General features: G+C 44.1%; 1 protein-coding gene across 3 annotated transcripts in view; it reads left to right on the forward strand.

The window, feature by feature from the left end:
• Positions 1 to 13,333, forward strand: part of RAD54L2 (RAD54 like 2) — a 116,566-nt gene that overhangs the window by 93,218 nt on the left and 10,015 nt on the right. For all 3 annotated transcript variants that reach the window (XM_045492970.1, XM_045492972.1, XM_045492971.1), the window contains 9 exons: positions 784 to 1,035; positions 1,263 to 1,381; positions 2,731 to 2,849; positions 5,726 to 5,825; positions 6,579 to 6,784; positions 7,189 to 7,361; positions 8,102 to 8,298; positions 11,574 to 11,773; positions 12,848 to 12,937. In XM_045492970.1, the coding sequence (XP_045348926.1) occupies positions 784 to 1,035; positions 1,263 to 1,381; positions 2,731 to 2,849; positions 5,726 to 5,825; positions 6,579 to 6,784; positions 7,189 to 7,361; positions 8,102 to 8,298; positions 11,574 to 11,773; positions 12,848 to 12,937 (1,456 nt within the window). The remainder of the gene's footprint in view (positions 1 to 783; positions 1,036 to 1,262; positions 1,382 to 2,730; positions 2,850 to 5,725; positions 5,826 to 6,578; positions 6,785 to 7,188; positions 7,362 to 8,101; positions 8,299 to 11,573; positions 11,774 to 12,847; positions 12,938 to 13,333) is intronic.

Consider the following 13,333-nt stretch of genomic DNA (forward strand, 5'->3'; position numbering starts at 1 on the left):
GTTTGGGGATAGCAAGGCCCAGGTATCTAGCACTAAGCTTCATGAATAGGTTGATGAACCCTGACTTATCTTTAGTATGTGCTTCTTGTTGACTAATGAAGGACCTGCTTCTTTGACAGCTGTCAGCCAACCTGTTGGGTATTATTCCCAACTGACCACTGCTTTAATGAGTCAACTGAAGGAGTATGTCAGGGGACAGATGGGATTTCAAAATGTTTCTTTTGTAACCACAGTCCTAGACCAGGGCCAGGAAGCTACAGCAGATATGGTCTGTGAGGATGCTACAGTGCCAACACACCCTTCCTATCCCCCCACCTCTGCCCCCACCCCAGGAATTCTCAACTCCTGCTGGGAACAGTCCCTGAAATGACTTCTGGTTGGTCATCTGTAAGTTAGATACATTTGTCCATAGGAAGAGATTGGTCTTGTTTTGTAGTTTCAGACAGTAGTTGGCTGTAGCCACACAGTGAAACAGGGACATTCTTACCCTTATTTAAATAAGAATGCAAGGCTTGTGACACAGCCTTTTTGATTATGCCTATGGGCATATGGGCATGCCTGCTGGTCTGAACTCTTCCCCTTGTGTTATGGTGATCACGGTTAGTTAAAATGAATGCGTAGGCTCTTTGGCTGTGAGGGAGTTGGAGATACTTTAATTTTTAGCGTGACAGTGTATGCTGTAGGACCAGTGTGTGTTTCAGCAAGTACATGTTTCCTGACTCTCTGGGACACCCTTAGCATGTTCTCTGCCCTGTGTCATTTCCCCTTTAACTTGAACTCCAGATCTGGAATCACCCAGATGTGCTGTATGAAGCCCTTCAGAAGGAGAGTCTGGCCAATGAGCAGGACCTAGATGTGGAAGAACTTGGCTCAGCTGGGACTAGTGCTCGCTGCCCATCACAGGGAACAAAAGGCAAGGGGGAGGACAGCACCTTGGCTTCCTCAATGGGAGAAGCAACCAATAGCAAATTCCTACAAGGGGTTGGCTTCAACCCTTTCCAGGAGCGAGGCAACAACATTGTCACATATGAATGGGTGAGTCAAGCAGAAACTTCTATGCCCATAAACCACTGCTGAGAAGGGATGGTACAAAGCAAAGCCTATGTGGGAAGAGGGTGGGGGTTGTACAATGCATTGTGCTGCCAAGTCTCTGCAGGGAACTATAAAGGTTGCCCATGAGCTTCTGCCTTGGAAGGAGTGAATTTTATTTCTAGTGATCTGGCCACGGACCTTCTCTAAGCTGCCTCATTTCTCTATTGCAGGCCAAGGACCTTTTGACTAATTACCAGACTGGGGTCTTAGAGAACTCTCCCAAAATGGTATTGCTTTTCCACCTGATTGAGGAAAGTGTGAAGCTTGGGGACAAGATTCTCGTGTTCAGGTAGGAAGAGAAATTCCCCAGTATTACTGTGTATCTATAGTAGAGTGACATAGCCCCTACAGAGTAAGACTGTCTGAGGTAACCCCAGCTCCTTTTTTTTTGTTTTGTTTTGTTTTGTTTTGTTTTCATGCCTCTGCAAACCAGTGCTTCTTGTGAGGACCTTCTTGCATTTCATCTCATTCTTGGAGTTTCTTATTTTGCCCAATGTGATTTCTCTGCAGAGAACTGTTTAAAACCCTAGGCTGACATTGGAGTCATAGTCTAACCCTTCATATTGTGGCCCACATCAGATCTGGCCTGTGGCTTGCCTGAAAGCTAGTTTTTACATTTTTAAACGTTTTAAAAGAAGAAGAAGAAGAAGAAGAAGAAGAATATTCAACAGACTGAATGTGGTCTGCAAAGCCTAAAAATATTTAGTATCTGGCCTTTTCCAGAAAACATTTGCTGACCTCTGATCTAATCTGCTTCAGTCCCTCCCCAGCCTTTTTGTTTTGTTTTGTTTTTAATTAAAAACAATTAAGGAGGAGGGCACCTGGCTGGCTCAGTCAGTAGAGCATGGTGACACTTGCTCTCAGGGTTGTGAGTTCAAACCCCACGCTGGGTGTGGAGTCTACTTAAAAAAAAAAAAAAAAATTTTTTTTTTTTTTTTTTTTTTTGTTGCTTTGTATGTAAGGTCAAATAAGTAATATGATTTGTTCCAGAGTTACATTCTGTGGCCAGAGTTTTGAGTTCCATCAAGGCTTGACTCTTCAGGGAAACAGACATATTTTCTTTCAAACAGACATGCTTTCTTTTTGCTCTGGCTAGATTATGCCCCCATGAGAGCTAAGGGGTATCTTGGGAGCCTCAGAGTAAAGGTTTCCATGTGTGGCACACGTTGAGAGGAGAGCAGTAATTCTAACTGGGGGAGAGTTTAGTGTTCCGCTGGTTTTATATATCACTTCTGAGGAGACTGCTTCTCTTTATAACTTGAAAGCCCTAGTAAGACCCATAATTTTGATTGTGGCCTGTAGTTAGATCTAACGTATGTAACGTTGGTTTTTAATGCTGATCCTATTTGTTACTATGTACTGAGCTAAACCCCAGAATTTAGGGGAAGTAATTGAGGAAGAATTGAGGAAGTAATAGGATAGCAAATTTAGTGGGGGTGGTGATAAGTGTATGGACGACTCTGCTCCCATTATGAGCTAGGGAGAATACCCCTAGTGGTTCTTTGTGGGGTTACCTCTTATGGGGAGCAGGTTCTGGGAGCTCCCACTGTCAGAAGGCTATAAATGATTGTGAGTCCACTGGGGAACAAGATTCCCTTGGGTCTGGGAGCCTTCTGAACCAAATGTTGTCCCTTCCAGCCAGAGCCTTTCCACTTTGGCTCTCATCGAGGAATTCCTAGGGAAACGAGAAGTGCCCTGTCTACCTGGTGCTGATGGGCAAGGAGTACAGAAGTGGGTTCGAAACGTCAGCTACTTCCGTGAGTTCACTGCTGCTTTGTTTCTGGAGCCTTGGCAGGGTCTGCTTAAGGCTTTCCTTTCCTTCTCTGCATTTTTGTCTTCTACTCCGTTCTCCACCAAATGTGTAGGAGTATCCGGAGTAACCAAAAGCAGGGAGGTATTGAGAGCAAGCTGCTATGTGTGAGGCACTGTACTAGGGGCTGGGGAGCTTGGGCAAGATACGGGGAGAGCAGAGAAGTAGAAGACATAAACCTTGTCTTCATCTGAGATACAGCAACTCCAAGACAAATACAAAGCAGCACTGATCGAGTGCCCTTATAGGTTCTAAGGAGAATAGAATCGTTGTGGGAAGGATGATTGGAGAAGGATTCCTGGAGGAGGCAGAACTTGCAGTAGACTGGTAAAGATGGGGAGAATTTGAATATACAGAGTTAGTGTGGCCCAAAGATCATTCTAGGAAGAAGCAACAGAGTGAATATAGGCCATGATCATGCATTCTGTACAGGGGAGATAGTATCCCTAAGAGGGTGAAAATTGGTTCTTGAGGGGACAAAAAAAAAAAAAACACAAAAAACTTAACTTTTCAAAAATATAAAGCTCAAATAGGCATCCAGTAAATAAACATATACATTATATCTGTGGCATTTAAATTTTCATGAGGGACGTGTCAATTGGGGAAAAAAATGTATAAAAAGGCTTCTTAAAGGGGGTGGTCATGAAAAACAAAAGTTGAGAAATATTAACCTCATGTACTTACTGTCCAGATATTGACATTTGGGCCAGATAATTCTTTTTGTAGGTTGGGGGGGGGGTGCAGCAAGGGGGTGCTGTCCTGTGCATTGTAGGACTTTTAGTAGCGTCCCTGGTCGCTATTCATTAGATGACAGTAGCATCCACCCAGTTATAACGTCCAAAAATGTCTCCAGACGCTGCCAACTGTCCCCTGTAAGGTGGGAGGGCAAGGAAATAACCCTTGTTGAGAAACACTGGCCTAAAGGAAGTATTTAGAGAATAGAGGTTCATGGGTGGTAGGAAGACCCAATGCCGAGCTGTGCTTGGGAACTATGGGAACTCAGGTTGGAAAGGTAGGTTGGGGTGCCAGTTGAAAGAGCCTCTAATACCAATTAAACTGATACTTCCTATAACAGTCATCATCCAGTCTTCCATGTGGTATTTCATCTCCTTAGCTTTGTCCTTTTCTCTCTTTTCCCTAGGGTGACAAATGTAGCCCCTCCTCTCTTATTCATGCTGCTGCTGCTTTTTTTTTTTTTTTTTTTTTTTTCCTTCCAAGATTTTATATAAATTCAAGTTAGTTAAGGGTAGTATTAGTTTCAGGAGTGACTTAGTGATTCATCACTTATATACAACACCCAGTGCTCATCACAAGTGCCCTCCTTAATACTCATCATGCATTTAGCCCATCCCCCACCCACCTCCCTGCCAGCAACCCTCAGTTTGTTCTCTATAGTTAAGAGTTTCTTAGGTTTGCCTCCTTCTCTGTTTTTATCTTATTTTATTTTTCCTTCCCTATGTTCACCTGGTTTATTTCTTAAATTACACATATAAATGAAATCATAGGGTATTTGTCTTTCTCTGACTTATTTCACTTAGCATATCATCCAGCTCCATCCATGTTGCAAATGGCAAGATTTCATTCTTTTTCATTGCTGAGTAGTATTCCATTGTATGTTACATACATACAAACCACATCTTCTTTATCCATTCATCAGTCAGTGGACATTTGGGCTTTTTCCATAATTTGGCTGTTGTTGATAATGCTGCTATAAACATTGGGGTGCATGTCCCCCCCTTTTTTTTTTTGCTCGTGCCCCTTTGAATCAATATTTTTGTATCCTTTGGATACATACCGAGTAGTGCAGTTGCTAGGTTGCAGGGTAGTTCTATCTTTAACTTTCTGAGGAACCTCCACACTCTTTTCCAGAGTGGCTGCTCCAATTTGCATTACCACCAACAGTGTAAGAGTGTTCCCCTTCCTCTGCATCCATGCCAACATCTGTTGTTTCCTGAGTTATTAATTTTAGCCATTCTGACAGGTGTGAGGTGGTATCTCATTGTGGTTTTAATCATCCCTGATGATGAGTGATGTTGAGCATTTTTTCATGTGTCTGTTAAGCAATTTGTATGTCTGCTTTCGAGAAATGTCTGTTCATGTCTTCTGTCCATTTCTTAACTGAATTTTTTTGGTGTTTTGGGTATTGAATTTGATAAGTTCTTTATAGATTTTGGATACTAGCCCTTTCTCTGATATGTCATTTGCAAGTATCTTCTCCCATTCTGTAGATTGCCTTTTAGTTTTGTTGATTGTTTTCTTTGCTGTTATTCATGCTTCTTCTTAATTGAAGGTTACTTTTTCCCCTTCCTTTGAACTTCCTTCTTTTCATCCAATATGCCCCATCCCACTGCCCCAGATCTATTCTTTTTAATGTCTCCTTATAGTAAGCTCTTAATCATAGGAGTTTGTTAACAATGCAAATTCCTGGTGGAAGGACAACATCCATATCACAACACAGAACTCTTAGTCCTTCTGCACTCACCAGGATTTACAGGACTGAGGTAGAGAGGTCACCCTGAGCCAGCTTTTACCAAGCTTCCGTATTTAGAGTGGTTCTTATGCAATCTAAAGTCTAGGAACCTTGACCGTAGAATTAGTTTGTCTATTAAAGGGAGAAACATAGTTTGTAATCCTTGTTGCACATGGCGACATTTGAAAATTATAGGTGCCTGGGACTCACTGTAGACCCATGGAATGTCCATGGGGGTGGAATCAGAATACTGTAGTGTATTTGTTTTGTTTTAAAAACACATTTGCCCAGTGATTTTGCTGTGTACCCGTGCCCTTATATGTCCATTTCTTGTGGTTTTCCTTCTGTCCTAGGGCTAGATGGTAGCACCCCTGCCTTTGAGAGGGAGCGGCTCATTAATCAGTTCAATGATCCCAGCAACCTCACCACCTGGCTATTCCTTCTGTCCACAAGGTGAGTGGATCCTGAGAGCGGAGGTCAGAGGGCTGTATTCAGGGCAGCTAGCCACGTGGGCAGGTACCCAAAGGCTCATCCAAGTTTCATCCGAAGAGATCTGCTCGGGTTTGTGACTTGTTTTTGAAGTCAGAGAGGGGACCCCAAAAGGAAGTTGTGTTAGAAGGGTAGTCATCATGATAGTGTCACGAAGTTCTTTGAGCCCTTCATTAATAATAGTCATACTTAGCTTTTCTCTCAGGAGTATTCTGAGTCTTAGATGATGGGATTAATGTGAAAGTGCTTTAAAAAGCAGAAAGTGTAATGTAACTGTAAAAGGCGATGGCATTATTTGTCTTATACCAAGCAGCTTGAAGGCTGTGCTGTGTTCTGCCATCAGAATGCCCTTGATGGGTGTGAACTAGTCATTTTCCTAAGCTGTTAGACTAAACACACCAGAAACATCTGTATGCAGAGGTTTCCCTTCACCAAGTGACATCACTCTGGGGCCAGGATGCAGGGGCCTTACTAATTACAGAGGAGCAGAGAGTGGGTTTTCTTTCAAAACTGGTCAACACTTCTGGTTTTGGATTTTCAGAGCATACTTTTCAGTGCTTGAATAATGTACTGTTCATCAGCAGGAGAGTACAATCCTCCAGTATGTCATGCTTAGGACAAAGGAGGTGATATGGGGCTATCAGTCACAGTCAAATTTCAGTTTGAAAACGGTCTTTAAAACGAAAGGTTCTGTGACTGTTGGCTTGTGTTTTACAGGGCTGGATGCTTGGGTGTGAATCTGATCGGTGCCAACCGAGTGGTGGTGTTTGATGCTTCTTGGAACCCTTGCCATGATGCCCAGGCAGTGTGTCGGGTATACCGTTATGGCCAGAAAAAGCCCTGTCACATCTATCGCCTTGTGGCTGATTTCACCCTTGAAAAGAAGATCTATGACCGACAAATTTCCAAGCAGGGCATGTCAGGTAGGGCATCTTTCAGGCACAATATTATCCTTATTGTATCAGTGGTGGGAGGGGAGGGCCAGGTTGTAGGAACACAGGTAAGCTTTGAATCACAGAAAGTCAGCAGTTCCTCCCATCTCATTCTGATTCAAATAATTGCTTAAGAGGTGATTGACCTCAACTTGTCCTGGGCAGGTTTAATGATAAGAACTGAGTGTAGGTATACAGGTTTCTCTTATGTATTTCCATTTCACCAGGGCCTCAGACCTGGTCTTTGACTTTCAAATATGGGATGGACTGAGGTAGTTTAGATATTAGTGACAGTTATACCAACCACAACCTCTCTTGTCTGCCAACCTTTGTAGCTGTGCTTTTGCAGTCTTCTCTGCCATATACTGACTTTCTCCATGTCTTCTCGCTTCTAGATCGGGTGGTGGATGATCTCAATCCAATGCTGAACTTTACCCGGAAGGAGGTGGAGAACCTACTGCACTTTGTTGAGAAGGAGCCAGCTCCCCAAGCATCCTTGAACATAAAGGGGATCAAGGAGCCAGTACTCCAACTTGCCTGTCTGAAGTACCCTCACCTCATCACCAAGGTGAGAGGCAGGGATGCATGCAGTTCCCAATACAGCAGTCTCCACTCAGGGAAGCTTGTCTGGCAAACTACTTTCCTTCATCTGAAGCTTTGTTTCATACAGAAGACTTGAACTCATCTGGTTCTCTCCTTACCCTGTGAAGTTTCCCACCCCAGTCTTATTCTAACAGTGCTCAGCTCAGCCATGTGGAATAATTTGTCCAGTGTGAGTTTTTCCTAGCAGAAAGAAGGGGTAAAGTTCTAGAAATGTAGTCTAGTAATTCTCTGAACTCTCCCATCCTTTTATTTTTTAAGTGTTTATTTATTTTGGAAGAGAGAGAGAGTGAGCATACGTGCCGTACCCGTGAGAGCCAAGGAGAGAGAGGGAGATAGAGAAAATCCCAAGCAGGCTCCACACAGTCAGTGTGGAGCCCAACGTGGGGCTCCATCTCACAAACCATGAGATCATGACTTGAGCCGAGATTAAGAGTTGGATGCTTAATGGACTGAGCTACCCGGGTGCCCCTCTCCCATCCTTTTGATATAGAAGGCAGATTTGGGCTGTCTAAAGGTGGGGCTGGGTTAAAGTTGTGAGTTATACTCTTGACAAAAAGACAGTAAACCTGCTTATGTGTCTGTAAGCAGGCTCTTTGCGAGTGCTGGAGATAGCCAGCCCTTTCTCAGTTTCAGAGTAAGCCTCATTGTATATCAGTTGTGTTGGCGCAGAGTGATAATTAAATCAATGTCCTCCTGTGTCCCCAGGAGCCTTTTGAGCATGAGTCACTGCTCCTTAACCGAAAGGATCACAAGCTGACCAAGGCTGAGAAAAAAGCAGCAAAGAAAAGCTATGAGGAAGACAAGCGCACATCCGTCCCCTATACCCGCCCGTCGTATGCGCAGTATTACCCTGCAAGCGACCAGAACCTGACCAGCATCCCTGCTTTCAGTCAGAGAAACTGGTGAGTCACTGAAAGGGGAGGAAGGCCTGCTGCTGGGCCAGGCCCAAACCTTTTGACTGGCTCTGTTTTTAAAAAATTAAAAAAGGGGCGCCTGGGTGGCGCAGTTGGTTGAGCGTCCGACTTCAGCCAGGTCACGATCTCGCGGTCCGGGAGTTCGAGCCCCGCGTCGGGCTCTGGGCTGATGGCTCAGAGCCTGGAGCCTGTTTCCGATTCTGTGTCTCCCTCTCTCTCTGCCCCTCCCCCGTTCATGCTCTGTCTCTCTCTGTCCCAAAAATAAATAAACGTTGAAAAAAAAAAATTAAAAAAAAAATTTTTTTTATGTTTATTTATTTCTGAGACAGAGAGAGACAGAGCATGAGTGGGGGAGGGGCAGAGAGAGAGAGGGAGACACAGAATCAGAAGCAGGCTTCAGGATCTGAGCTGTCAGAACAGAGCCCAACACGGGGCTTGAACTCACAAACCATGAGATCATGACCTGAACCGAAGTTGGTCGCTCAACCAATTGAGCCACCCAGGTTGAGCCCTGACTGGTTCTGTTTTAAACAAAGGGAGAGCCTATAACTTGCTTGCTGGCTGTTGTGAACCGACAGGTTCTGCTCTTGGATGAGGTTCCAAAGCAGTTCAGCAGTCCTGGTGTTTTAAGTGGCTCTGGCTGAAAGAGTGACCTACTGGCTTTGTGACTCAGAAGAGTCCTTCTAGACTCCTGGAGAGGTGCAGCTTCCCAAGACACAGAGGCCCACCCCTCCCACACAGCTGCCTTCATATCTGTAGCGCCTTGGTCCTAGATCTTGCTTAAGCAGTGAAGTTCAAGGGTGAAGGCCAGGTCTTTTGCGGGTCTTGGATTGCAGTCAAGGAATTCTGCTGCTTTTAATGGGATTTTCATTGTGTGGCTGTGCCACAATTCTGAGAAAAAAATCTTTTTCTTGAGAACAGCTTCCAAAGTATGAACATGATAGAAGCTAGTTGCTAAGCAAAGAGCTTCTTTGTAAGAAATTACAAAACATTATCTATGTTTAATTTTTTTCATTTTAAGGCAAAGTACTTCATAGGCCTTATCAGATTGACTGCCTGATTGAGTGGTTTGCATTAAAAAATTTTTTTGTTTTATTATCCTTTTTTTAAAAGTTTTTTTACCTTTATTTATTTTTGAGAGACAGAGCACAAGTGGGGAAGGGCAGAGAGAGAGAGAGAGGGAGACACAGAATACGAAGCAGGCTCCAGGCTCTGAGCTGTCAGCACAGAGCCCAACGCGGGGCTTAAACTCACGAACCTTGAGATTATGACCTGAGGTGAAGTTGGACGCTTAACGGACTGAGCCACCCAGGTGCCCCTAAAACTTTTTTCCTATGAAGATTATGTGTTAAAAAAAAACTTGACAAATGAGGTTCTAAGGGAAATGAAACCATGTAAATTTTACTTAAGACTAATTTTTGGTGAGTAAATTTGCTACTCTTTTTTTTTTTTAATGTTTATTTTTGAGAGAGAGACAGAGCATGAGCAGGGGAGGGGCAGGGAGAGGAAGACACAGAATCCAAAGCAGCTCTAGGTTCTGAGCTGTCAGCACAGAGCCTGAGGCGGGGTTTGAACTCATGAACCGTGAGATCGTGACCTGAGCCAAAGTCAGAAGCCTAACTGAATGAGCCACCCAGGTGCTCCAAATTTGCTACTTTTTATGTACAAGATGCTTTCAAGAAAAATGTTATTCTCTTTCAAAGCCTTCAGACTTTATTTCTGTGTAATTTTCCAAGATACTATTGTCTGGGAATGTTCTCCTTTCTTGTCTTCCACCTGTTTTTTTCTCTTTTCTGGTCTTCCCCATGAAGCAACAGGAATGGGGTAAGCCTGAACCCAGTGAGAAAAAAGCCATGTTGGGGGAAGATGTGACAAATGGGCTGGGCTGTGGGCTTTTGTGGCCCATCTCTGGTTCTGTGGGAGGCATTAGCCTCTCACAGCACTTGATGAGCCATACCATGATCCTGTTGATTCTTCCTCCTGTCTGGGTATATGTGAGGGGGGCTTTCTGCCCAATTTCCTTGCTTCAACCCCTGCAGAGTAGGGAGCTTAGGCTAGATTCCTGTTACCCTGACTTTTACCCTGATCTGACTTTGAATTCTAGGAAGACTCCCACTGGCATCTGACCAGGGCTGCTAGCCCTGCTAGCTCCTGCAAAGCCACCCTGGGCAGACTGAGGAAATGAGACTCAGACATAGAGCATAAGAAATGAGACATAGAGCTTACTGTGCTCTATGGCCTATCTAGGAATACAGGAGTCCACAGGGCCCAGGGGGCTACCCAAAATTGCCTGTAGCAACCTCAGAGCAATGTTCTTCGGTCAGGTAAGAAAGAATATACCAGTCCAAGGACGTCTTCCCCCCCAAGACTGAAGACCAAAGGCACAAATTTCAGAAAGCTTAGAGACAGGGTCTTAATTTCAAAAATCTTAAATCAGGAGTAGTTTTCTCAAGGTACCAACATTCATTTGAAAAGAAAGTGAAGAATGAGGAGTGCATCATCATTTGGTAACACCAAATGTTACCATCGGGTAACATTTGGCATGCTGGCATAAGATGCACAGCGGTGCTCAGGCTGGCCCTGGCTGTGTGCCATTCAGAGACCCGGGTTCTGTGAACAGCGTTTTGGCTGCCGCTGCTTTTGTAGTGGTCATGACTAGAGGAGTACTTTGGACATTGGCCCCAGGAGGAGCCCGATGAAGTGTAATGTGGAGGAGAGGGGTATCTGCATTACTTATTGAAACTAGAGGTTCCAGAGAATAAAGATGGTTGATGTTGAACATGTGCTCTCTTAAGATCACCTGAACATGTGGCATTACATGGCCTTTTCCTGGGTGAGTGGGGAAAATTACACCCCTTTGCCTTCAACTTGGCATGCACTGTGTTCTGAAGAATTTCTTCTCCCTTATTGCATCTTTACCTTTTCCTAACTTCCCTCCAAGGACTAATCCCTAATGTATGTAGACAGTCCAAATTCTAGAGGAGCAAATGTCACCTCAGATCTCCAAAAAGGTATTATTCTGCTGACATCTGATTCTTCTTTGACTCTGAGAGGCTGTATGTCTCATTGCCACTCTGTCTCAGTCCTGCTTCTAGTCTCCTTTTGAATTGGCCATACTCTGCGGGTTTTTCTGGTTCTTCTCAGTAGCAGCTGAGAATGGGGGCACTGTAGAATGGGGGAATCTGGAGAAACTCTGCAGCCTTTGCAGAAAGGTAAGGGCTGTTCTGCTAAAGTCTCTTAGTGTGTTTGTCTTTCTCTCACAGGCAGCCAACACTGAAGAGTGATGAGAAGCCTGTGGCCAGTGTTCGTCCTGTGCAGTCCACCCCCATCCCCATGATGCCCCGGCATGTCCCACTGGGAGGCAGTGTAAGCTCTGCCTCCAGCACAAATCCAGCCATGAACTTCCCGATCAACTACCTACAGCGCGCGGGGGTCCTTGTGCAGAAGGTGGTCACCACAACAGGTTGGGAACTCCTAGGTCCTCTTCCAGGGCTGCCTATCCCTTTTAAACTTATTTGTTCATTCAGGAGGTATTTATTAAACACCTTTTATATTCTAGGCCTTACTACACTGGCACTGTGGGTGAAAATAGAGAAGATAGTCCCTGATCTTGAGGAATTTGCATTCTAATGGAATATCTTAAGAATTCTAACATGGAACTGGGTTTTCTTAAATGTGATATGTAGGATAGACACTGTAGAGATTGTGGAAATTTCACGGGAACACAGAGTTGGTCTGAGAGGTGTGAATGTGTTGAGTCCTGCCTGACTGTAGGGTCAGCTGGTTGTAAACTGTCAACTTCCCTAATTAATTAGAATACCTGAATGTCACTTGCTTCTTTCTTTGTGAGTTTGATGTGAATTGAGCATGGTGGGCCAGTGGTAGGAGGCTGGCAGCCCGTCTCTCTCTGCAGTTGGTTCTTTGGGAAGGAAAGCATTTCATGGAGCTGTTTTTCATCTTATTACCTAGAAATATTCATGGTACATAAATTTGAATAAAAATACCTTAGATTTTTGAGTATGAAAATAATATGTGTCCATTATAAAAAATTGTGAAATGACTAAAGACAAAAAGCGAGGCCCTTATAATCCTACTTCTGCTGATTCTCAAACATACGTTTTATTCTTTAGTTAGGTGTGGAGTAATGCCAGCAAGGAAGAGGATGAGGCCACTTTTGGAGCCTAAAGTGATGTGGAGCAGATGGATTCAGATGGCTTAGAGAGGAGGACAACAAACAAAGATAGAAATAATCATTTGAACTAGAACTTTTTCCAAACTAAAACTATGAATTTTTAATTAAATCAAGGGAAATTGATCAGAAAGATGATCAGATTTTTTAAAAGGTTCTCATTCTCACAGTATTCTTTGCTAGGCAACTGTGAGAGGAGGCCCTGCTTGCTTCTCCTCCCTTGGTTCAGACCTCTGCTCCACTGAGAGGCTTTAGGGAAGCCATTGAGGAACAGGGGTAGACACAGACTTTGCATCTTCTTCCCTTCTCAGTCAGGTAATCTAAATCTGAGGTCTGTATCTTCACTAGATATTGTTATTCCTGGACTCAACAGCTCCACAGATGTACAGGCGAGAATTAATGCTGGTGAGAGCATTCACATCATCCGTGGGACGAAAGGTAAGAGCCCGACCACAGGGCCCATCCTCTACTTTTGGTTCAGAGTGTGGGACTGGGAAGCAGAATAAATATATATGGCCTGAGCTAGAGGGAGGATAGGAATCGTCCTATGTAAGAATGTCACATGTGGAGGAAGCATGAGAAGAAGCATTTCTAGGAGCTTAGCAGAGTTGGGGTGGGCCCAAAAGAGATCTGTCAGTGGCTTAAAAGAAGAGAGTTAGGGTCTCTCCATTCCTGTATTTTTGTCCTTGTTTTTATGGAGAATCTTGAGTTGAGTTTGAATAGACACCATGTTTTGTATCAGTCACAGTGTGTTGATAGTGATGCTATGAGCTAGAAGTGCCAGGGTACGACCTGGTGGTGTACTAATTATGGCAAGCCCCCACAGACATTTCC

Source organism: Leopardus geoffroyi, chromosome A2 (assembly GCF_018350155.1).
Source record: "Leopardus geoffroyi isolate Oge1 chromosome A2, O.geoffroyi_Oge1_pat1.0, whole genome shotgun sequence".
Lineage (NCBI taxonomy): Eukaryota > Metazoa > Chordata > Mammalia > Carnivora > Felidae > Leopardus > Leopardus geoffroyi.